Source organism: Thalassophryne amazonica, chromosome 17, assembly GCF_902500255.1.
Source record: "Thalassophryne amazonica chromosome 17, fThaAma1.1, whole genome shotgun sequence".
In the NCBI taxonomy this organism is placed as follows: Eukaryota; Metazoa; Chordata; class Actinopteri; order Batrachoidiformes; family Batrachoididae; genus Thalassophryne; species Thalassophryne amazonica.
The window spans coordinates 13,811,926-13,838,491 of record NC_047119.1 but is presented as its reverse complement, the minus strand read 5'-3'; the positions used below and the strand labels follow the sequence as shown (position 1 = coordinate 13,838,491).

Here is a 26,566-nt window from a genome sequence, read left to right as displayed (position 1 = left end):
GTTCGTTCCCATCTGGGACTCAAGACAGTTCTGTAGTGTTGTGGATGTAGCGACACATAACATGCTTGCCCTGCTAATCACAAGGAAAATCATTAATAATTATGAAATCTACCTGCACTTCCTGCCCACATTCACCTCAATGCAGTGTGTGGATATACTGTTCAAACGTAGGGGCAAATAAGGACTTTGTGTTCCTTCCTCTGTTCTTTTCTTTGACATTTGTGAGAGGCCAAATTTTTGAATAATGCATAGAGGTTTTACATCGCAAAATGTCACGCCCACTGCAGTCTGATGGAGAAAGTTGGGAAACAAATGTTTTTGGTCTGTGAACATAAACTAACAAAGGCTCCTGCAGCAAAATACATTGAAGTCAGCCTAATAAAGGGCATCACCCAGAGCATCTGTCTCACTGCATCAATCCACGCACAGACGAGGAAATTACCCCCGAATATGCAAAACTCATTATAATGCTCCTTAAAATGGAGGATATTCTGAATCAGTGTTTACCAACAAAGGGATGAGGCAGAGGAAGCCACGCTCTCCACTCCCCAATCGCCTCCTTAAATGCCATCGTGAGCTCTCTAAGGTCATTACTCAGAAAATCTATGGGAGAAAGTTGAAGAATTGAACTTGGCTGGAGTACGAGCTTATTCAGCCTCCTAATCTCTCTGGTGGGCTGTGTTTGTTGCAGGCTATGCCCTGAGATGCCTGGACCATATCAGCGTGATGGGATATGAAGAGTGAGAAAAGGAAGTGCGAAAGAGCAAAGAGACCAATGTAGTCAGAAAGACTGATTCAGACCATGTCATTTGTGCCTCAGATCTCATTCAGCACGCTTTACTTATTTGCTTGTGGCCCGGCACATTTATTATACACAAAAATAAACACAATGATAAACTACGTGCACACTGTCTGCTCATGCCCGTTTCCAGTTAAACTGTTAAAAAGGTTTTCAGCCTTTGCCTTGATGAAATTGATTTAGGCAAACAAAATTTCGCACAGACAATCTGGCGCACTGTCAAAAATGAAAATTACAGAGTTTACCCAGCTAGAAAATGTGTATTAAACTTTTTCAGATGTAATCATGGGACAAGATGTTCTGGTGCTAAAGAAATGTAAAAGAAAGACTACACATTTAACAGTTTAACACGGCTACGGTTTGTAGATCAAGTAGCTCAAGAAGCTGCCCTGCTAATATGTAGACCTGAGGTTTGACTCAAGCTCACACTATCTGTCCATGTCCTTGGACAAGACACTTAATCTGCATTGTCTCAGTCCACCCAGTTCCTAAAATGGGTACTGGGCCTTAGCTGGGGAAGAAAATGTGAGGTATTGTTATAAACCGCTTTGAGCATCTGCTAGATTGAAATGCAGTTCTTCTTATTCTGGTCTTTATACTCCAGGAACACCTTAATTAGATATTTTTTTAAGCAACCATGACACCACCCTGATTATCGAGTCATGAGGTTGGGGGGGCAGGGGGACAGTCTTGGCAAGTCTTAAAAATTCTTGATAAGTTGTGATATACAAGATGTAGTCAAGGAACTTTTCCAAATCTTCTTGTCATTGTACTAAAGTCTTGTGTGCTCTTAATGCCACGTTGAAGGTCATCCTTGGCACTCTTGAATATTCCTTTCAAGTCGTTTGGCAAGAGGACAGCGTCTTGATTGAGTGTTGATGGTGTTGCACTAAATCAAGGTAGTTTTTTGGATTTGATCAGATGTGGGCAAGATTAACTGCTACAACGTTGAGGTGGTGTATTCATGGACAATCACAATCAAATCTGTGTATAGTCCGGTCCATAAGTATTTTGGCGATGACACTTTTTTGGGGAGGGGAGATTCCTCTATATACTACCACAATGGTGGCGAAATTAAAGACTCAAAATGTGCTCATGAAATACCAACAGCTTGGTACTGTATGATAAATTGTTACAAGGTGGCAGTTCCAGACTGAGTGACTGTTCATGAAGGAGGCAAGTGAGGGGAACCACCAAGACAAAAGCAACTCTGATGGAGTTACAGGCTTCTGTGTCTATGATCAGAGACACTGTACATAGTGCAACTTTTGTCTGTTGCACCAATATGTACAGCTTCATTTTTGAGTGGCAGAGAGAGGAATTTTCAGACAAGAAAACACAACAAATCTAAGCTCAGGCTGACAAACTGCAGCCAATATGTCACATCTTTTTAAGAAAATTCTTGTGGGACAAGGGCATGCACTAAGTGGGCAACACAAGGCCGGTCTGGCTCTGAAAACACAGAAACAGAAAAGCCTAGATTATAACACACGCAGGAGTGTTGTTTCATTCTCTGCACAGGATATCACTATGAAACTACACTTCTATAATGTAAACAGATGATGGCCGCGATTTTAATATTTAACCCTCTGGGGCCGACGCTGTCGTATACTAAGGCTAAGACCAAGCTTTACTAAATTCTAAATAACTTTTTAATGATATGAGATAATGATATGAGATAGAAACTTACTTTTTTTGGCTGAAAGTTAACCACGCGGACTTTTGAGCCAGCCATCGGCCATCTTTGTACTCCTTATAGAAGCTGTGTGATGACGTGCGCAATGTGAGTGTCCAATCAGAATTGGTTCACCGTCACATGGTTTTCCAAAATCCAATTGTAGGGCAGATTTACCTCACGTGAAAAGTCAAAGATCGTTTCAGGAGTGATGTGTTACTAGTTGGCCCTTTTAGTACATACTCAGTGCGCCCTGCGCCATTACGCACAGGGATCAGTGAAGCACACAGAGCAGACAGAGGGCCTCTGATGACAATCTCACGTGCTCAAACAAAGAGTGTGTAACTATCAGGATTGCTCCACTAGTTTGCATGTGAATGTTACTGGATAACTCTGTTGCTTTCTCTGAGTAAAGCACTGTTTACCATATCAATGCACAACAAAACGTATAGACCATTTTGTATATATTGTTCAAAATGTGCATTTGTGTTTATTCTTTGAACCTTTTTGTTGTACAGTCTTTCACACAAGACCTCAAATGACCTTTATAAAGTGTCAAAACAGTTTATTATAGTTTGCTGTGTTTTGAATAAATGTGTGTGGAAAATTATTTTTCGCTTTATTTTGTCTTTGACTATTTTTGATTGTAAACCTTTATTACACTTATAAAACACAACAAAAACATATATATTCTGAAAGCACAGGTTGTCCTGAAAAAGAGAGACATAAAACTTGATTGTGGGATGCAGGGAGAGCTGTTAACAGCAATAATAAAACATTTATGCCAGGCGAGTGAACTGTCCAAAAAATGCCCTCGGACCCCAGAGGGTTAAACAATCATTTATTGGGACCTTTAACTTTTGACCCCAATGAAACCACGTCTCACATGATGTCAACAACCACTGAGGCAGAAGAACACATTTGTGGATGGAATTATTTCATCATCCCAAGTTTCTATTTCTGAACATTTAAAGTGAAAATGACCAGAAATTATAGTTTTGATGTATGATGTCAATGAAATAACCGCTAGGTGTATCAATGAGCACTGATGCTATTGAGCTGAACTTCGTCTTAAAATCACTCAGCAAGTCCAAGTTTCTCTTTGATTTGGGTGAACCTTTTTTCCTTAGACACATGTAACAAAATGCAAAGAATCACAGTTGTCAAATTTACTTCCAACGTAGTATTTTTTTTAATGTTGGGAATATTTTGGTTAGAAATTGATCTCCATTTACCCAACCCAAATATTTGCACGGAGCAGCTCCAGCCAATGATCTAAAGCGATCACAACATGTCTTTGGTACCAGGACTCTTTGGAGAGGATGCGTAGGCACCACTTGAATTATTTTATGTCCAACAAATGCTTTCTTAGGGGAGATTCAAATCCTCCTTGTCTTTTGAAAGAATGTCAGCTATAACACTCCAACCATGTGGCATGCTTCCCTGAGCATGAACCTGTACACAGATGCGTCAGTGTTCAGCTCTCTAGCAACTAAAAAAAGGCCATGGAGATGCTCAAGCAACACCTGGCTGTGGCAGATTGATGGCTGCTTTTGGGACGTAGGGGGGCGGACCAGCCATCTGTCTGGGTGGTTGCCAATCACGACCTGAGTGGCTGGATGCAGTGATGTGCAGCGCCAGTGTGCACTCCCAGAGCTGACCTGACCTGGCAACTTGCAATATATTTTTGATCAAATGCGTGCGATTTCTTTAGACGATATTCTTTTCTCGTTAACCGATCTACCACGAGAAAAAGCCTGTTAGGGGTCTAATATGTTACTCCCAGCATGTCAGGAACATGACACATTTAATTTGTTTAGGTGATGTATGACCGCCCCCTACAGGGCAGGCTGCGGAGAGGATTAAGCCTCGATTTTATCTATATATCAGAATCATCGCCTCCTTTTGGTCTCTGCCCTGCCTTGAGCTTGTAAATTAAGGCCACCGCCTAATAGATGTGCAATTAACATGCAGCCTGAAGAGACGCGCTGTCCGCCGGTGTGCCGCAATGATGTCAGCCCAGAACCCGCCCACGCACTACACTCAGACAAGTATTCCAAAACAGGCTGAAGGACATATGTTTGCGGCAACGGCACTCGGCAGAAACCGTATTTCGTTGGATCCACCACAAATATTAACATTTCCAATCTGTTGTGCTGCGCTACAGCAAATAGAAACGACACAACTCAGAGGGTGTTAATAAATCATGATTATGGAGCACCATTGGCTGCAGCTTCCCTCAGCAGACAGCGAGCAAACCCCATCCCAGATCTGTCTGTGGGCACACCCTGCCTGATGATACAAGTCGTTAGGTAATTACGCTGCAATTAAGATTCTGATTGGAGAAACAGCAGGTTGGGCCGCCCCCCCGCTGGCACAAGATGAACAGGGCTTCTTTAATCTATTTAATTTGGTTGCCTTGACCTAAACTTTTCAATTCATCACACCCTTCTGCTGTTTATTTAAAAAAAAAAAACAATAATCAACCTGGCACATGGAAGAACTTTATGGCAAAGGGGAAAAAAATTGTGATCCTTCCATCCATCTTCTTAATGCTCACTGTTTTCGTGTGCATATATTTGTCTGGAACAGAACAGGTTTGTGTGTGTATGTGCTAAAAATATCTGAGGGTTAACTTGGGGGTTTGAATTCTCTTTCACTGCTAAATGATGTTATGCTCAACCAGATGAATGAAAACTCAACTCGCTTTGATGGTAAACTTTTCTGTAATAAATCATGCAGTTTTCTTATTATGAATCCGAACATTATTATTTCTCTGAGCAGACTACCCCAGCTGTCTTTCCATTTTTTTCCCCTGACACTTTCAATATTTTTAATAACAAACCAGTCAAATTAAACTGCCTTGTCTCCTTTGACTCCAATTTTCACCACTTTCTTCACCATTCTACACTCCAATTGTTGTACATGCCAAGACAGATTTTGTGGTGCACTGTCACACTACAGCTTGATAACCTGAATATTAAAATGCTTCTTACAAGATAGAACAGCACTCCTTCAAGTGCATGCCTCTGCAACAAGCTACCAGGTTTAGATCTAGTCAAAATATGTAATTACAAACTACATAAGACACAATCCCAGAACAAGAAAAAGATGAGGCATAAGGACAGGTTTTTAGATAAAGCATCAAAACATTTTATATATTATTATATTATTTTCACTTGTTCCTTTGGCAGCTATTTTTTCTTGCTATGTAAAACACACCAAAAAAATGTCCAATGAACAAGTAAAAATTTGTGAACAAGTGAAAAATTTAAATAATATTTATGAAAATAAGATCTTCAAATTAACCAAGAAATTTATTCTGAGCTATATTTTACTCATATTAGGAAATGTTACATGTTCTGCAAACAATACACAAGGTTTAACTGTTTAATAAAGCCATGAAGTGTGTACCAGCCTGTCTTTACATAATGAACACATTTCAGCCCAACCGATATGGATTTTTGAGAAGCTGATACTATACTGATATTAGAGAGTAAAAATTTTATGATGACTATATATATGTGTGTGTGTGTGTGTGTGTTGGATATCTAAGTTGTCTTATGTGAGTCCATGTCAGCTGTTCTGTCTCCCGGTTGCGTGTGTGTGGATGTGGGCGCGTGTGTTTGTCTCCCGTGGTGTCTGTGGGTGTGCACATGATGCCATGTGTGCTTGGGCACGTCCCTCTGTCATGTCTGTGTCCATGTCAGCTGTCATGTCTGTCTGTCTCCTGTGCCCGTTGGCGGGGGCATGCTTGCCGTTTGGTTTGTGCGTGGGCACTGTCAGCTGTGTGCGGCGTATGACAGCTCGGCTGTGTCGGAGGGTGCTGCCCCTTGTTATGTTTCCCTGTGGTGCTCTGTGGTTATTGAATTTGCTGTTATCATTGTTCTTCTCTTCGAGTATCGGTTTCCACTATTGTGTTGTTTTCTATTATATTTATAGCTCCGGTTGTCTCATTCAGTTCTGAGTTTACTAGGATTATCTCTACATTAGTTTCAGTTGCACTTTATTTGTTGGTTTGATATATTTCATGATCCGATTTTACACCCACTTCGGTTGTCCATTTAGGTTTGAGTCTCTGTATATTCCGTTACTTCCTCATGTTCTGACATCACTGTTCTTGTTTATGTTACACCTGTTGTTAACTGGTTGAGTTGTATTTAAGCTGCACTTGTACATTTTGTCACTGCCGGTCAGTTACTTTCAGCTCCTCGTTCCTGCTTCACACACTGTCCGTGTGCACCTGGTTATCATTATTTGTAAGTGTACACCTCACTGTGGTTTTGTGGACAGTTGTTTGTTGTTATTCCCTTGTTGTATTGATGACCTGGGGCCTGTACTATGACGCAGGGTTAACTTACTCGGATGTAACCCAGGGTCAACCTCTTAAACCGGGGTTGACAAAACCTGGTTCCCTCAAGTGGTGGTAAGCGGTACTATGACGCTGAATATGATGTTGATTTGTTGAACCTGTGTTAACCTAAGTGGAGTATGTGCGCGTTCACATAAAAGGGGCGTTTTGCAGCACACGTCACCATTTTTTCAATGATGACGCGGTCACCTTACTTTACCGGAGAAGAATGCACGATTATTATGCGGAGCTACGAGGAATTTAAATTAATGTTAAGGGGGAAATCAAACACATCGTCTGCCAATAAAGCAAGACAGACTTGTTGGAAACGTATTGCTGATCGGGTAAATGCGTAATTGTTCTCCAAATCTGTTACAGATGATTAACGCGTGGAATGTCTGATATGTGTAGAAAAATGCCCCTCTTCCATTAATTACGCCCAGATGCAACACGATTCAGAAGTGGCCATAGGCCTACTAATAAATGTTAGGTTAATTTAATGTTTCCTTAATAGGCTACCTTGACTGTATGATTGCTATTCCTAATCCTGTCAATATGTCAGATGCAACAGCAGTGCCAAACGCACCTGGCTGGCAGCAGGTGAAGATGAAATATAAAAACATCCTTCATCCTTCAAAACGGTAGGTTTATATTCATAGCTTGATAAGCCCCACTTCGCCTAATTAATGGACATGCATTAGACCTATTTTGATATTAGTAACTACCCGCGATTGCATAAAACCCTTCTTTGATTTGCATTGTGGATAAATGGCCAGGGAAAACGACAAATGCATCCAACAGTTTAGATAGAGCAAGTACCACCTTGCGAATCATACGACATACAGTATTCTTGCTCAGATCAGCATCACCGATGGAATACATATATTGTCCACTGGCAGAATATCTAAGTGCAAGGCACATTATCTGCTTGATCATCGGGGCATTGTTACACTGTAAAAAATTACTTATTTTCACAGGAAAATGCTGGCAGCTGTGATCAGCTTTCAGGCTCCTCTCCTGTGGAACCAGCTCCCAATTCAGGTCAGGGAGACAGACACCCTCTCTACTTTTAAGATTAGGCTTAAAACTTTCCTTTTTGCTAAAGCTTATAGTTAGGGCTGGATCAGGTGACCCTGAACCATCCCTTAGTTATGCTGCTATAGACTTAGACTGCTGGGGGGTTCCCATGATGCACTGAGTGTTTCTTTCTCTTTTTGCTCTGTATGCACCACTCTGCATTTAATCATTAGTGATTGATCTCTGCTCCCCTCCACAGCATGTTTTTTTCCTGGTTCTCTCCCTCAGCCCCAACCAGTCCCAGCAGAAGACTGCCCCTCCCTGAGCCTGGTTCTGCTGGAGGTTTCTTCCTGTTAAAAGGGAGGTTTTCCTTCTCACTGTTGCCAAGTGCTTGCTCACAGGGGGTCGTTTTGACCGTTGGGGTTTTTCCGTAATTATAGTATGGCCTTGCCTTACAATATAAGGCGCCTTGGGGCAACTGTTGTGATTTGGCGCTATATAAATAAAATTGATTTGATTTGATTACCAGGGACTTCCTGTAAAACATATAGCGCACAGTAGATAACATTACAGACATAATATGTATATGGATTTACAGTGAATGAACCACGGCTGACTCACATTAAAGGAACTGTTACATCTACAAACAAGAGCTCTTTTTTTTGTACATTTAACCGCTGTATTTTTTACAGTGGTGACCACAGCTGCCAGCGTCTTCCTGTAAAAACAACAGCCTTTTATTACAGTGTACAATGGATGATGTTACAGACATCTGGCCTGATCAGCTGTGAAAGATAATGAATTCCCTCGGCCGAGGATCTATATCTTTCATAGAGAATATCGTCCGGGTATGTCAACGGATTCTGGCAGTCTTTAAAAACCCTCGCCCTGTGAAGAGAGCCCCAACAATTTGTGCCCCAATATCAAACGGATCATCCAGGTAGGCCGGCATTGTCTTCGGAGTGATGCAGGTGGATGGACAGTACTTATAAAGGGAGTGGTTAAGTGGAAACCTCACGCTAATACTGGAACATAACCTGCTCGGAGCAGGTTTGGCGCAAAGCATAAGTTGCCGTGGCAGCATGCCTCGATCGAAACCTATCCACCTTTCGTAGTACGGGTTAACCGGGAAGTTACTCCATACGTCATCAACTTACTCCAGAAGTTACCCTGATAAGCCAGTAACCCCGCTTCGTAGTACAGGCCCCAGGTCTGTTGTTGTATTCTTGGATTTTAGTCATGTGGGACTGACTGGTCACGATTGTTTTTCACTGTCACATGGAAGATTTTGGTTTTTGCACTTTACCTTTGTGTCCTGGCTGCCTTGCATCGAGGGGCCCTATTTAGACTTGTTTGTGAATTAACCACAACACACACACACACACACACACACATACATATATATATATATATATATATATATATATATATATATATATATATATATATATATATATATATATATACATACATTGATAATTAAATTCTGGACTCACGCCATTCCAGCAGGGGACAGTAAATCAAGTGGCCTCTGTGTACATGTATGCTTGCATCCATGAGTATAGCTTCAATTATGGACAAAATGGGGAGAGCTGACATTTGCCGGTTGGTATGCTTATGTATTTTGGGTCAAACATGAATGCCAAAAAAAGGCAACATTAACAGGACTAATATTTTTGGAGAAATTACAGACATTACATAACAACAGTGAACAATAGACATTGATAATTACATTTTGGACTCACACACCATTCCAAATCACGATAGAAACTTATAATATATTACCACCCTAGAAAAATATCAGATACCTATTTCATGAACACTTTCCAATCTAGATCCCATGGATCCCCTGGGGCAACATGCTAGTATATATAGGAAATCTCCCTCTCACCCCCTCTGGGGAGGGTGGTATGTGTGTTCCTCAAGTTTGGATCCTCTACCAGAGGTTTGGGAGTTTGAGGGTTCGGCACAGTATCTTTGCTGTTCTTAGGACTGCACTCTTCTGGACAGAGACCTCTGATGTTGTGCCTGGAGTCTGCTGGAGCCACTCTTCCAGTTTGGGGTTTATAGCCTATAATGCTCATATTACCACTGGCACCACTTTGGACTTTACATTGCACATCTGGTCCAGTTGCTCCTTCAACCCTTGATACTTCTCGATTTTCTTGTGCTCCTTCTTTCTAATGTTGCTGTCAGCAGGGATTGCCACATCGATCATAACTGCATTCTTCTTTCCCTTGTCAATCACCACTATGTCTGGTTGGTTGGCCAGCAGCTGCTTATCTGTCTGGAATTTGAAGTCCCACAGGACCATAGCCCCGTTGATCTCAACCACCTTTGGTGGTGTCTCCATCGGGACTTGGGGACTTCTGAATCATATGCAGCATAGATATTCCTGTAGACAACATGTGCATGATTATGAACATGTGAGAAATAAAGTCTTCATTGACTTGTTCTTATAGCTGCTAGCTTGCTGGTGCCTCAATAGGGCAGCATGTATGTATTTTTGTTGTAGTGCCGTAAAGCAGTTCATGTTTCTCGCAAGACCCAAGACTGTCATTCAAACGACTCTGGGACGGTGTCTCTGAAGTTGCAAGGCTGGGTTTTTGTTATGAGACCCATGGTGGGGAAGAAAGAGCCCCCATTCTTCCAAATGAGTCATTTAACCATTAAAATTGCTCCAAAACTGTAAAATTAAGGTGAAAAAGTTACTTAGTTCCCCTTTAAATGAAGTGAACCAGTATTTGCCAGCCCTGGTGCTGCTCCCCACAGGTGTAGAGATGTATCACCTGAGTTCTGAGGCTGTGTTGCATCTTGTTCACTGGCTCCAGTCAGTTCTCTGACACTTTAAAGGTGTACAGCCTTTGTTTTTTTGTTTGTTTTTTTTAAAGATATATGCCATAAAAATAATTTTCTGTGGCATCACTATAATTTTATTCCTTAGCATTTAAATAAGGGATTCATAATAATGATAGTGATAATATGAGCAAAATTTGTGCAGTCTGGAAACAATTCATAATTTCAACCCCTGAAGGGTAGAAATTCAAGTAATCAGATGCCATGACCTACATCTGGTAGTGACATCATAGATCACATGGGGGCTTCCCCCAATCTGTGTGAGCATGCTGGAACAGTCACGACGAGTGCCAATCAGAGTAAAGAAAGGCAGCGTGATGTCAGCTGGCTGCTCGCTTGAACAAAATAAACCAAGATGGCATAAAATACTCCAAAACAACTTATTTCTGTATAAACCTAATATGATTCTTGTATATTTTTTTTTAAATGTTAGCAAGGAAAAAAGACTTCTAAATATAAAACTACTGTTTTTACAAACAGATAACACCTCTGAAGTGATTTGCAAGACATCTTGCGGATGTTAGTGTGCACGCCCCGGGAACGCACATCAAGCAAGTAGATCAGGTCAAAGGTAGTCTCAAAACCTCATGCATGCACACACACTCTTCTCCTGTAATTATAGTCTGTCTGCATGACAGCCACAAAACAAAAGGCAATATTCTCAATGAAATTCCCCCAGATAAATGTTATCTTCATTAAAATGAGCTATAATTTTGTGACATGTTACAAAAATAACCTACATTGTAGTACTTGGATTTTGGCCAGTGTTATGAAATTTAAAAGGCTGTACAGCTTAGTCAGCCTCTTGGTTTTTATATGTCTGAGAGGCATCTTGTTCTTGATTCATGGAATAAGCTGAGCTGCACCATTTCTAATTTGTATGCATTTTGTGTAGTTGGACTTTGACTCACATGTTTGATTCACTTACACTTTTCCTCACATTTGGGACTCACTTATTACCACTTCTGATTCAAGCAGCGCTTTTTCTAAATAAACCTTGTGCACTTGCATCCAGTCTTTAGTCTCATTTGTAGCAATCAATTTGTTTATGAGCAGTTAGACTTTTACACAAACAGCCGAGACCAAAAAGTATTACAAAAATTGATGAAAGAAAGGGCAATTGTTATTAATACTGTTTATTCATTCTACACCCACTATATATATATATATATATATATATATATATATATATATATATATATATATATATATATATATATATATATATATATATATATATATATATATATATATATATATATATATATATATATATATATATGTACATACATATATATATACATACAAGGTCCACGTCAGTTGTTGAGCAACCAGGATACACTGATGGGAAATGGACCACTGGAACAAGATGTACATGGACAGACTGACAGCATGGAACTGATGGAATGCTACAATGACAGCAAACCCAATGAGAGAGGTTACAATGCATGTGGGAACAGAAGACCTCCACACTGACCTGGTAGCTCAGAGTTCTAACCTCAATAGACAGAAGCTACTATTGAAACTGGATATCCAGAGGCTACAGCAGCACAGTACTAAGCAGTGTGAATGCAAGGAGCACAGCCTGGTAGGAGAGCAGATGATACCCAAATATCTCCAATGACAGATGCATCTACTGAGCTGAGGAAGAAGCTTGTGGCCAGACCAAAGCAAGAGTATGATTCCCCTGGCTCACTGACAAAGACTAGTCAGAAAGGATGCTTGCAGCTATTAACACAGCTCTACTCACCATCCCCATTACCAGCATTACAGAAACCAGTAAGCACATATGTGCCACTGCCATGGTAATCCTTGACACACTTGGATATAAGAAGACGATTGGAGACCCAAATCTGGAAAGCCAGGAACAATATTGCTCAACTAACAGAGATACAGAAGGGCATCATGAAACACAGATAAGAAGTACAACAAGATGTCCATAACTGAGGCTCACAGTTGTGGCTACTCAGCTGAAGAGATACACCAGGGAAGCAGAGGCCAAGAAAATAAGTGACCTGTTCTCCAGTGACCCATCCAGAGTGTACTCACAGCTGAAAGGGGAAAACAGTAATACAAGAATCGAAAGAGGCATCACACAACACCAACGCCAAGTGGCTGGTGGACCTAAGAGCACACCACAGCCACCTCCCAGAACAAGAACCAAGAAACATCACAAAGGTGGACATCCAACAAGTCTCAGGGATGAAGAGCTGGACAGCACCAGGGCCTGACATAACCCACACCTTGTGGCTGAAGAAGCTGCCAGCGTTCCATATGTGCCTGGCAAGACAAGTGGCTGGGCTACTAACAGCAGGTACTCACCTAGACTGGCTAAAACAGGGCAGGACAATCCTGGTCATGAAGGACCCCCACAAGTGTATGACACCCTCAAGCTACTGACCAATTAGCTGCCTCTTCACAACATGGAAGCTCCTATCAGGCATCATAGCAAGCAGTTTGAGTAGGCACATGAGTCAATATATGAGCACAGCTCAGAAGGGCATCGGAAACAATACCAGAGGGTCAAAGCTCCAGCTACTGGTTGACCGGCAGCACACCAGGCAGACCAACCTGAGCAGAGCTTGGATTGACGACTGGAAGGCCTATGACTCAATGCCTCACACATGGATACTGGAGTGGTTGGGGCTACACAGGCCTAACAGTGCACTGATAAACCATCATCAGAATCTCACTGGGACTGTGAAAGACCAACTCCAAGGCAATCGCACAAGTTACCATCAAGTGCGGAATATACCAAGGTGATGCAGTGCTCCCACTGCTGTTCTGCATTGGCCTCAAACCCCTCCGCCAACTCATCACAAAGAGTGGCTACGGATATCGATTCAGGAGTGTAGTAACCATCAGCCACCTCGTGTAGATGGATGACATCAAGCTGTATGCTAAGAGTGAGTGAGACCATCTCACTGATCCACCTCACCAGGATCTGCAGCGAGGATATTGGGATGTAATTCGGATTGGATACGTGTGGCTGAACGGTAGCAAAGAGAGGGAAGGTGATCCAACCTGAGGGGGCAGAGTTACCAGAAGGCAGGATATGGGACATACAGGAAAGCTACACTTTTATTTTAGAATGTTTTGGAGGCCTGAAATGCAGGAATGGATGTGTATTAACAAATGTCATGATGTTGACCACACACACACACACACACACACACACACACACACACACACACACACACACACACACACACACACACACACACACACACACACACACACACACACACACACACACACAAGAAATATCTTGGGTTAATATTGTATGCAATGAACCAGAAGTAATGTAAGAATCACTGCAATTAAATGTTTTATTTGCACTGTCCATATTGCCCCATTGTTTTCTCATATAGGGTTGTATATCGAAGAAAAGGCAAAAAATAAAGGCCAGTATTAAGGAGGGGGGTTATTTCAAAAAATTTGGAAATCTATAAATGTTTGCATGGAATATGGAAATATACACGGAATAAACCATAGCAGGATAAATTTTGGCTCATTTGGTTCCAAAAACCCATATGGACGGAGCCAGTGAAGATATCGGGTTCAAAAATCGCCGAAAATATCAAATCAAATCAATTTTATTTATATAGCCCCAAATCACAACAAACAGTTGCCCCAAGGTGCTTTATATTGTAAGGCAAAAGCCATACAATAATTACAGAAAAACCCCAACAGTCAAAACGACCCCCTGTGAGCAAGCACTTGGCGACAGTTGGAAGGAAAAACTCCCTTTTAACAGGAAGAAACCTCTAGCAGAACCAGGCTCAGGGAGGGGCAGTCTTCTGCTGGGACTGGTTGGGGCTGAGGGGAGAGAATCAGGAAAAAGACATGCTGTAGAAGAGAGCAGAGATCAATCACTAATGATTAAATGCAGAGTGGTGCATACAGAGCAAAAAGAGGTGAATAAAAAGAAACACTCAGTGCGTCATGGGAACTCCCCAGCAGTCTAAGTCTATAGCAGCATAACTAAGGGATGGTTCAGGGTCACCTGATCCAGCCCTAACTATAAGCTTTAGCAAAAAGGAAAGTTTTAAGCTTAATCTTAAAAGTAGAGAGGGTGTCTGTCTCCCTAATCCGAATTAGGAGCTGGTTCCACAGGAGAGAAGCCTGAAAGCTGAAGGCTCTGCCTCCCATTCTACTCTTAAAAACCCTAGGAACTACAAGTAAGCCTGCAGTCTGAGAGCGAAGCGCTCTATTGGGGTGATATGGTACTATAAGGTCCCTAAGATAAGATGGGACCTGATTATTCAAAACCTTATAAGTAAGAAGAAGAATTTTAAATTCTATTCTGGAATTAACAGGGAGCCAAAGAAGAGAAGCCAATATGGGTGAAATATGCTCTCTCCTTCTAGTCCCCGTCAGTACTCTAGCTGCAGCATTTTGAATTAACTGAAGGCTTTTCAGGGAACTTTTAGGACAACCTGATAATAATGAATTACAATAGTCCAGCCTAGAAGAAATAAATGCATGAATTAGCTTTTCAGCATCACTCTGAGACAAGACCTTTCTAATTTTAGAGATATTGCGCAAATGCAAAAAAGCAGTCCTACATATTTGCTTAATATGCGCATTGAAGGACATATCCTGATCAAAAATGACTCCAAGATTTCTCACAGTATTACTGGAGGTCAGGGTAATGCCATCCAGAGTAAGGATCTGGTTAGACATTATGTTTCTAAGATTTGTGGGGCCAAGTACAATAACTTCAGTTTTATCTGAATTTAAAAGCAGGAAATTAGAGGTCATCCATGTCTTTATGTCTGAAAGACATTCCTGCAGTTTAACTAATTGGTGTGTCCCCTCTGGCTTCATGGATAGATAAAGCTGGGTATCATCTGCGTAACAATGAAAATTTAAGCAATGCTTTCTAATAATACTGCCTAAGGGAAGCATGTATAAAGTGAATAAAATCGGTCCTACCACAGAACCTTGTGGAACTCCATAATTAACCTTAGTCCGTGAAGAAGACTCCCCATTTACATGAACAAATTGTAATCTATTAGATAAATATGATTCAAACCACTGCAGCGCAGTGCCTTTAATACCTATGGCATGCTCTAATCTCTGTAATAAAATTTTATGGTCAGCAGTATCCAAAGCTGCACTGAGGTCTAACAGGACGAGCACAGAGATGAGTCCACCAGAAAGAGTCTACCAAATACCAGCATTACTGAAAGCAGACGAACATAAAGATATGTATTTGGGATGGTTCTGAATAATTTTTTCTCTAATAGTTAAAATTTTATTTGCAAAGAAAGTCATGAAGCCATTACTAGTTAAAGTTAAAGGAATACTCGGCTCAATAGTGTTCTGACTCTTTGTCAGCCTGGCTACAGTGCTGAAAAGAAACCTGTGGTTGTTCTTATTTTCTTCAATTAGTGATGAATAGTAAGATGTCCTAGCTTTACAGAGGGCTTTTTTTATAGAGCAACAGACTGTTTTTCCAGGCTAAATGAAGACCTTCTATATTAGTGAGACGCCATTTCCTCTCTAGCTTACGGGTTATCTGCTTTAAGCTGCGAGTTTGTGGGTTATACCACGGAGTCAGGCACTTCTGATTTAAGGCTCTCTTTTTCAGAGGAGCTACAGCATCCAAAGTTGTGCTCAATGAGGATGTAAAGCTATTGACGAGATAATCTATCTCACTCACAGAGTTTAGGTAGCTACTCTGCACTGTGTTGGTATATGGCATTGAAGAACATAACAAAGAAGGAATCATATCCTTAAACCTAGTTACAGCGCTTTCAGAAACATGTCTACTGTAATGAAACTTATTCCCCACTGCTGGGTAGTCCATTAAAGTAAATGTAAATGTTATTAAGAAATGATCAGACAAAAAGGGGTTTTCAGGGAATATGTTAAGTCTTCAATTTCTATGCCATATGTCAGAACAAGATCTAAAGTGTGGTTAAAGTGGTGGGTGGGCTCATTTACATTTTGAGCGAAGCCAACTGAGTCTAATAATAGATTAAAATGCAGTGTTGAGGCTGTCATTCTCAGCATCTGTGTGGATGTTAAAATCACCCACTATAATTATCTTATCTGAGCTAAGCACTAAGTCAGACAAAAGGTCTGAAAAATCACAAAGAAACTCACATTAACGACCAGGTGGACGATAGATAATAAAAAATAAAACTGGTTTTGGGGACTTCCAATTTGGATGGACAAGACTAAGAGTCAAGCTTTCAAATTAATTAAAGCTCTGTCTGGGTTTTTGATTAATTTATAAGCTGTAGTGGAAGATTGCTGCTAATCCTCCTCCTTGACCCGTGCTTCGAGCATTCTGACAGTTAGTGTGACTCGGGGGTGTTGACTCATTTAAACTAACATATTCATCCTGCTGTAACCAGGATTCTGTAAGGCAGAATAAATCAATATGTTGATCAATTATTATATCATTTACTAACAGGGACTTAGAAGAGAGAGACCTAATATTTAATAAACCACATTTAACTGTTTTAGTCTGTGGTGCAGTTGAAGGTGCTATATTATTTTTTCTTTTTGAATTTTTATGCCTAAATAGATTTTTACTGGTTATTGGGGGTTTGGGGGAAGTCAAGATATCATATCTTGAGAACCGCTGCACCTAGAGAATTGAAATTTGGCTCTAAATGTTGCTTGACCCCAAGTTTATAGTCAACGTCTATAGTAACAATAAGCCTATCTGGTATTTTTTTTTTTAAGAGTAATTGACAAAAAAACTAATTTCATTATATATGTTATGATCAATTGTAACAAACAAAATCTATGTAGTTTTTATTTCAGGAACATCAGCTGAGTATAATCATCACATGTAAAGAATGACATGGCCACAATGAACTAATTATAAACAACAGAGTGGTTTTCTACGTCAACAGCACATATACGACACACGCGTTACTTGAAATTTTCAAACGTTCCATCCATATGGGTTTTTGGAACCAAATGACCCAAAATTTATCCTGCTATGGTTTATTCCGTGTATATTTCCATATTCCATGCAAACATTTATAGATTTCCACATTTTTTTGAAATAACACCCCTCCCTACCAGTATGTTGTGAAGAGATAGAATGTTGGAAAAATAGATTATCTTTGAAGAGAGGAAGAAATATAGAAAACAGAAGGCTCTGAGAACGTGATAGATGTGCACACAGGAGTGAAAGACTTTAAAAATCAAGTTAGGCTGAATAAAGACCCCAGATGCAATCGGGGGGGGGGCAAAAGACTGCAAGACTGGTGAGTCTGAGGTGAGAGAGAGAAAGAGAAAGAGATAGAGACAGAGACAGACATCCAAACTGAGATGAGATTTAAGAGACACAGGAAAATCTGCAAGCAAATTAGACATCATTAGCCAGGAGGCGGTTAACAAGTCTAATTAGGGGAGAAGCAGGCAGGCAGTGATACCAGACTGGCTTCCAGACCTCAGATGCATGCGTGCACACACACACACAAGCACACACACGCACTCAAAGCTTCAGGCATCTCCTAACTAGGTCAGATCTCCGAGACTTTAAAGTCTGTGGGCAGGAGTAAAAGGGAGATACAGAGGAAGAGTGAGATTGAGGAAAGATAAAAGAGGGTGGGTGGGGTCCAAGGATGGGATAGTTGTGTGCTTTTGATGAAGGTGAGAGAATCGTTTAAATCTTGGCGACCATTATAGCAGTAAAAAAAGAGAAGGAGTGAACACGCGGAGGAGTCACACACATTTATATCTCCGTACCAGCCCAGTCTCACGTTTTTTTGTCTTCCCGTCACGAAATAATTAACATTTTTGTGACTTTTTTTTAAACTCATTAGTACTAACCCTAATCCTACCCCCAACCCTAACCTTAACCATAACCCCCCCCACCCCACCCCGCTGCACTTTTAATTACGTGCAGCTATCACGGAATGAATTACAATGAATTTGTGCCGCCATAACAAAAATTTTGCGCTTTTCGTGACAATATGACAAACCAATAGATTAATGTATATTTCGTGCTGCTGAATCATGACAATCCGTGAGACTGGGTTGCTCCGTACACAGCCCGACTTGTCGACAGAGCCAACAGCTCTGCTGTTAAACTTCTGTCATTTACTGCGTGCCACGTTTGGGATCAGATTCTCAAAGAACACTGCAGCCGCCATTGTTATCTCACATAAAAATGTAAGATAAAAAGAATATGCGCTCGTGGTGTCGTTGTCATAATAAGGATTAGTGAAGTAAACATATGATTTGTTAGAGATAATGCTTAATTGGACATCCCGCATGCTATTCTATTCTTGACTGATGCTTTGCCGACACTCCAGAGGGATCGAGTTAGATTCCCTTGAAGTGTTGATGACTGAATGTCAGCAGGAAAAAGTCTCAGCCTGATGCTTTCTGTTAGTTCCCTTTGCTTTCTCATGGTCACTCTGACACAGAAAATGTTCCAAACTCTGATGATTCATTGTGTCATGACATTTTCTGAAAGCTTTAGAAGAATGGCGAACTGTCAACTTTGATCCCTTTTAGTATTGACCAAATGAGACAGGTTTTGGAACCAACCGTCCAAATTTTCAATGAAATGTTGTTGCCATGCTGGATTTTTACATCAGTTTTATGCCCTTTGAATCCCATCACGATGCCAGAACTGTAGAAATCTGGAAATTCAGAAAGAAAATCCTAATCTGTCTTAAAGCATTTTACACCTGGTTAAGTTTTATGCCAAGTTTTCCAGAGAACCAGAAAGACCTGTATTGCACAGAAAGAATGACAATAAGCTACAACCCTGTGCACCTTGGCTGAGTTCCCCAAGCAGCTCTTGCTTAAGCCCTTTTCACACCAGGCCAGTGTAAAGTTGCGTAATGCGACATACTGACTACACCTAGCTTATGCAGCCCTACATGGCAATACACTGAGAGACGCAAAGGGGTCAGCGAAATGGATGCAAAGGGATTCACAAAATAGACACAAAAATTTTAACGTTTAATTTTTTTCGCGGACTTTGGCATCGAGCACTGGGTGCAGTCCTCTTTGCAAGTCTATGTAACACTGCACTACTGTACACCATCCAAGATGGCATGACTCGCTGATGTTACTGGTGGCAAAGTTAAACAACATCAGCTAGTTCATGTTGCTTGTTTCACAATAAAACATTTAATGCCGGCATCACAACAAATACTTTTACTGTGAAAGACATGCTGTCAGTGTTCCTTACGACGAGGAATGGGTATTGATAAGATTTTATTGATAGCAATGCCATAATTGATTCCGCTTGTCAATCCGATTCCTTATCGAATCCCTTATCAATACCTCCTGTGAATTTTCTGTGTACTAAAAGTAGGCTTTACAGGATTTCTATGTCAACAACATTTTATTGAGTCTTAAACTAAATAAACGGTCACTGGATCCTTGATCTCTGGACATAAATAGAAATAAACTAAATCTGTACATGGGCACTGGGTCATTGATCTTTGGACACAAAGAAAATCTGTACATGACAGATCCTTGATCTCTGGACATGAATAGAAATAAATAAAATCTGTAGTTTTTGTCAAAAGCATTTAATTTCAGATATTAATGGAATAAATGTAACTAACGTAATGTAACGTAATGCGACGTACCGACTACGCCTAGCTTATGCAGCCCTACATGGTAATACGCTGAGAGACGCAAAGAGGTCAGCGAAATGGAAGCAAAGGGATTCACAAAATAGACGCAAAAATTTTAACATGTTTAATTTTTTTTCGCGGACATTCGGCGTAGAGCACTGGGCGCAGTCCTCTATGCAAGTCTATGCAACACTGCGCTACTGTACACCATCCCTCCGCAATTGTTCGCTAACCTATGCCAGTCCGGTAATCCTTTTTGGTTTTTTTAATCAGTACATACCTGCATTGCTAGATTTTATTCACCCTGCTGGATTCTGCTGAATTTTTCTGGCAGTGAAGCGTCAAAACCACAGAAGAAGAGATGGGCCAAAGCTTCCCCCTGCGCGCAACATACGCAGTCATTCTTGCATAATAGATACGCAGCACAATACAACTCTACACAACCCTCACATTCCGTGTTGATTCTGCTGAAGCAGGCAAAATTCAGCTGGAAACAACTGGGTGAAAGCCTGCCGTAACTCTGTGTACAGTAGTGTTTCCCCAGTCCTGGTCCTTGGGACCCAAAGTATTGTATATTTTTTATATGTCCTTCAACTAATCTGAGCAAATGTGGTGTGTTCAACTAATCAACAGCTGACTAACTAGTGGAACACACCTGACTGAGAGGATCTGCTCTGTTTTGTTAACAATAATAATAATAAAAAATAAATGCTACAAAGGGACCTGACCTAATCTACTCATAGGTTAGCTGCATTTTGAGCTATATTTGTTTACTCCGTGTATAGCACTTAGTCTATTTTTGTAGATCTAAATGGCATTTTGGCCAGCCCAGTCTCATGCTTTTTTTTTCATGCGCCCATCATGAAATTAGTCAAATTTTCGTGACAGGGTTTTTTTTACTCACTATTACTAATCCTATGCCAACCCCCAACCCTAACCTTAACCATAACCTAATCCTACTCCTTCCCCCAACCCTAACCATTACCACCCCGACCCCCCTGCTTAATTTTTTATTTCATGCAGCCATCACGGAATGAATTAGAATGAATTCGTGCTGCTGTGGTGAATGTCACAATATCACGAACCAATACATTAATGTATATTTCGTGCTGCTGAATCACGACTTGCCATGGGACCAGGTTGATTTTGGCAGGTTCTGCTTTTGTTGCAATTCCTCATCATACTAGTGATAGATTTACCAAATTTTCCAGAGTAAAAGTTGTGGTTTTTTTACGAGTTTGAGAGGCCCTGTAACTTATACTCCGGTGCGACTTTTTTACCGAAATTTGTTATTAATAATAGTAATTGTAATGACTACTCATATAGACCTTTCCTAAGAATCAAACCACTAAACAAAATAAACACCAATAATAAAAGAATAAATGCCAGTAATAAAAAATACACTACAAAAATGCATACAAATCCCAAATTAAAGAGCTCATAACACAAAAACTATACTATATACTATATTTATACTCCAGCATGACTTATATGATATTTTCCTCTTCAAGAGGCCTTTTTTGACAGGTGCAACAGGGCTATTTTGTGAAGATTCGTCCCATCCTGTCTATGGCTGATGCTGAGACCATGATACATGCGTTTATCTCTTCTAGATTGGACAACATTAGGGGTCTCCAATTGGTTCAAAATGCTGCAGCCAGACTTTTGACATGAAGCAGAAAGTTTGACCACATTACACCCATTTTGGCATCTCTTCACTGGCTTCCTGTCCCAGTGAGATCAGATTTTAAGGTTTTGCTACTAGTCTATAAAATTGTTTACGGACTGACACCTCCCTACCTAGCTGACCATATTAAACCTTACGTACCGACCCTTGCTTTGCGTTCTCAGGGTGCAGGACTACTTTGTGTCCCTAGGGTGAATAAAAAGTCTGTGTGTCATAGAGCTTTCTCTTATCATGCCCCTGTTCTGTGGAATGATCTCCCTGCGTCAATAAAACAGTCAGATTCTGTGGAGACTTTCAAGTCCAGACTTAAGATGCACTTATTTTCCCTTTTGTATAGTTAGCATACTGGCCTAGTATAGTTCTACACTTTTTACTCTTAATTCATTTTATTAAGAAACAGAGCGTGCCGCAGCCTCAACTTTACCTAAATTCTGGGTCTTTTAGTGAAGCTTAGGTCTAGTGACTGGTACCTTAGTATTTCCTGTTTTTCATGCATACAGATTATACTGCATTTCTTGTCTTTCTGATGCCTGACTCTGTTTTTCCCTCTATGTTTAAAGTGCAGGTCCATCCAGAGATGGGTGTGGTATTTGTGCTGGAGACACTCCTGACCTGTGCACCAACAGCATTTTCTGTATATTCCTTTTGTGAATTGTTTTGTAATTTGTGTCTGTTGCATGGCCCAAGCAGAGGGTCACCCCTTTGAGTCTGGTCTGCTTGAGGTTTCTTCCTCAGAGGGAGTTTTTCCTTACCACTGCTGCTCTGTGAGTTAGTAAGGTTAGACCTTACTTGTGTGAAGCATGTTGAGGCAACTCTGTTGTGATTTGGTGCTATATAAATGAAAATAAATTGAAATTGAAAAAAATTGAAATACTATGCATATATGCATCACTGGGTACTTTGTGAACAGTAGTCGTGACAGTTAGCTGCTAGCATGATTGCTATGCTAACTTTAATAGGAAGTAATGAAAATACTCTGAATATAATGGATGCATTGATAATGAAAATAAGTCTAGCTAAGGCCTAGATTAATCACAACATTGCATGCATTCACTTACTTAATCTTGCTGTCAGTATATCTTACGCTTGATGCAAACCTGTTACTGCATGGCAGCTTCCATGATGGTGGCAGTTACAAGGCACACAAGTGGAGAAAGGCCCACCGCCAGGTATGTCCCTGGTGAAACCCGGGGCACAGCACTCACAGAATTGGCCTACGAAACCCACGGGGCAGGAACAAGATTCTACCCAAGGGGCAGGAGAGCTTACTGCACCAGTGGCAATGAAAGCTGAGGCCAAGGTCACTCCTGCCAGTTGCGATGTGTCTGCAGAGGAACGGACAAAAAATATGAGAGATGCACAGGCTATCATAAAACTGCTGCTTATACAAAGGTCAGTAGTAAACTGATAATTGTTGCCTCCAAGGCCTGGCGGTGCATTCTGGGCCACCTGCTTCTCACTGGAATGAACATATGCGTGTGTTGGGAGGCTCTATCTCGTTAAGCAGCAGGTTATTAGTATTTGTTGCAGCACCGTCCCTTCCTCCCCATCTCATTACAGGTTCTGGCCTCTGTTTACAATGTCTCTGTCTCATGCACACAAAACATCCAATTCATCCGCCCACATGTCAGTAAATGCCACACTTAATGCTCACTTGCACATGCACATCTATACACCCCTCTACACACACCCACACGCCCACACATCACCCTGGGAATCTTTGATATAGCAAATGAATAAATCACCACGGCAGAGAGAGACATGAAGAAAAGGAGACAGACGACTCCAAGGAGGTATGCCACACGTGCAGTTCCAATGGGGATTTCGAGATCCCTCTCTCCCCTCATGAATAGTGATGGGGGCAAGTCTTCCCAAACCAAATCCCTTTCACCCCGTAGTCTGGAAACGGCTTCAGATTGCAGAAGTACTTTTGTTTCTGGTCTATTACTGTGTCTGTTCTCACTGCAGACAATCGTTCCAGCAAAGTACTGGGAGACAGATAGATGGATCTATGGCGAGAAAGATAGATTAGGCTTACATGCAGTGGGTGGCGTGAATAAACCAAGGGTGGATGAGCGGTAGCGCAATGAGAAATCCGAGTGCAGCGAAAGCACAAGCATAGGCTGGACCTCGACTGCTAACAAGTTGTGATGCAGTCTTTCCTTCAGTTGTGATGAAACAAAGTTCATTTGGACCTCTGAGGGATAATCAGGAGGTATGATTCATCTCTACCCTCTCAATGACCTCATGCAAACATTTCATTTTCAATCACATGTGCTTTCAATTCAAGAAAACTTGCCAAAGTGTTCATTTTCCTGTACGTCTTTACTGCAGAACCGCCGACTGACAATTTAGGCACCTGCATACAACATTAAGTCATTAAGCCATTGATTTCCTATAAACGCTCAATGAGAATGTTCACCATTGAAAACTCAGTTTTTGCTTTAGGGAAAATAAAAGCTCTTTATTGTGACTGCTGTCAAAGAACACCTTTACATTTCAAAGACAATGGCGTCATTAAAATAATGCGGTTGTGTTTTAAGCGCCTCTGTGGCACAGAGAGAAATTTAAAGACTAAAGGAGGGCGTGAGAGAGGAGGAAGATGAGAGAAGAGCATTATGGGATTCTGATACCGAGGTTTGCCGTGCAGCCTGAAGCGATAAGACACTTCTAACACTGAGAATGAGTTTCAGACTGAACACAAATTGTTAAGTCTCTCCCCTGTGATGTGCATTAGCTTCAGTGTAAACTCTGCGCCTGACTTTGTTTGCATGCAAGTGGGCGGTTGTAGTGGGGGAAACAGTTTGATGGAATATGCATGAGCACTGCGTGCATCTCAGTGCATGCACAAGTGAGCGCGAGACCAGGCAAGAGAATGTGTCACAGCGTCTGCAGTGAGATCCTAATTAAAGCGGTGTAAGGAAGTATGAACGAGCTGGTGATTTTGGCCAGCTGTTCTGTCTGTTTGGTGCTCTAATGTGCCTTAATGCCTCTCAGATACTGCCTGTACTTTACAATACAGACTATCAGATGGAAAGGCAGGAAGTACATGATAAAAATAAGAGGAGGATTTCTGGAACTCATTAGGAACATCTGGGAATTAATGTCCCGTTTTTTTTTTAACTATATGCCAGATTTGTAACAGTTGCACTATTCCCTGAACACTGACATGGTTTAAGCAGCTATCTTTGGTGCAACTTCAACAATTTATGTTCATGTCAATCAATCAATCAATTTTTTTTTATATAGCGCCAAATCACAACAAACAGTTGCCCCAAGGCGCTTTATATTGTAAGGCAAGGCCATACAATAATGATGTAAAACCCCAACGGTCAAAACGACCCCCTATGAGCAAGCACTTGGCTACAGTGGGAAGGAAAAACTCCCTTTTAACAGGAAGAAACCTCCAGCAGAACCAGGCTCAGGGAGGGGCAGTCTTCTGCTGGGACTGGTTGGGGCTGAGGGAGAGAACCAGGAAAAAGACATGCTGTGGAGGGGAGCAGAGATCGATCACTAATGATTAAATGCAGAGTGGTGCATACAGAGCAAAAAGAGAAAGAAACAGTGCATCATGGGAACCCCCCAGCAGTCTACGTCTATAGCAGCATAACTAAGGGATGGTTCAGGGTCACCTGATCCAGCCCTAACTATAAGCTTTAGCAAAAAGGAAAGTTTTAAGCCTAATCTTAAAAGTAGAGAGGGTGTCTGTCTCCCTGATCTGAATTGGGAGCTGGTTCCACAGGAGAGGAGCCTGAAAGCTGAAGGCTCTGCCTCCCATTCTACTCTTACAAACCCTAGGAACTACAAGTAAGCCTGCAGTCTGAGAGCGAAGCGCTCTATTGGGGTGATATGGTACTACGAGGTCCCTAAGATAAGATGGGACCTGATTATTCAAAACCTTATAAGTAAGAAGAAGAATTTTAAATTTTATTCTAGAATTAACAGGAAGCCAATGAAGAGAGGCCAATATGGGTGAATATGCTCTCTCCTTCTAGTCCCCGTCAGCACTCTAGCTGCAGCATTTTGAATTAACTGAAGGCTTTTTAGGGAACTTTTAGGACAACCTGATAATAATGAATTACAATAGTCCAGCCTAGAGGAAATAAATGCATGAATTAGTTTTTCAGCATCACTCTGAGACAAGACCTTTCTGATTTTAGAGATATTGCGTAAATGCAAAAAAGCAGTCCTACATATTTGTTTAATATGCGCTTTGAATGACATATCCTGATCAAAAATGACTCCAAGATTTCTCACAGTATTACTAGAGGTCAGGGTAATGCCATCCAGAGTAAGGATCTGGTTAGACACCATGTTTCTAAGATTTGTGGGGCCAAGTACAATAACTTCAGTTTTATCTGAGTTTAAAAGCAGGAAATTAGAGGTCATCCATGTCTTTATGTCTGTAAGACAATCCTGCAGTTTAGCTAATTGGTGTGTGTCCTCTGGCTTCATGGATAGATAAAGCTGGGTATCATCTGCGTAACAATGAAAATTTAAGCAATACCGTCTAATAATACTGCCTAAGGGAAGCATATATAAAGTGAATAAAATTGGTCCTAGCACAGAACCTTGTGGAACTCCATAATTAACTTTAGTCTGTGAAGAA

General features: G+C 41.0%; 1 protein-coding gene across 1 annotated transcript in view; it reads right to left on the bottom strand.

Annotated features, from left to right (window-relative positions):
- lamc3 (laminin, gamma 3) overlaps positions 1 to 26,566 on the bottom strand; it is a 334,434-nt gene that overhangs the window by 82,615 nt on the left and 225,253 nt on the right. Inside the window, 1 exon segment of the mRNA XM_034192005.1 lies at positions 23,055 to 23,282. Coding sequence (XP_034047896.1) covers positions 23,055 to 23,282 — 228 coding nt within the window.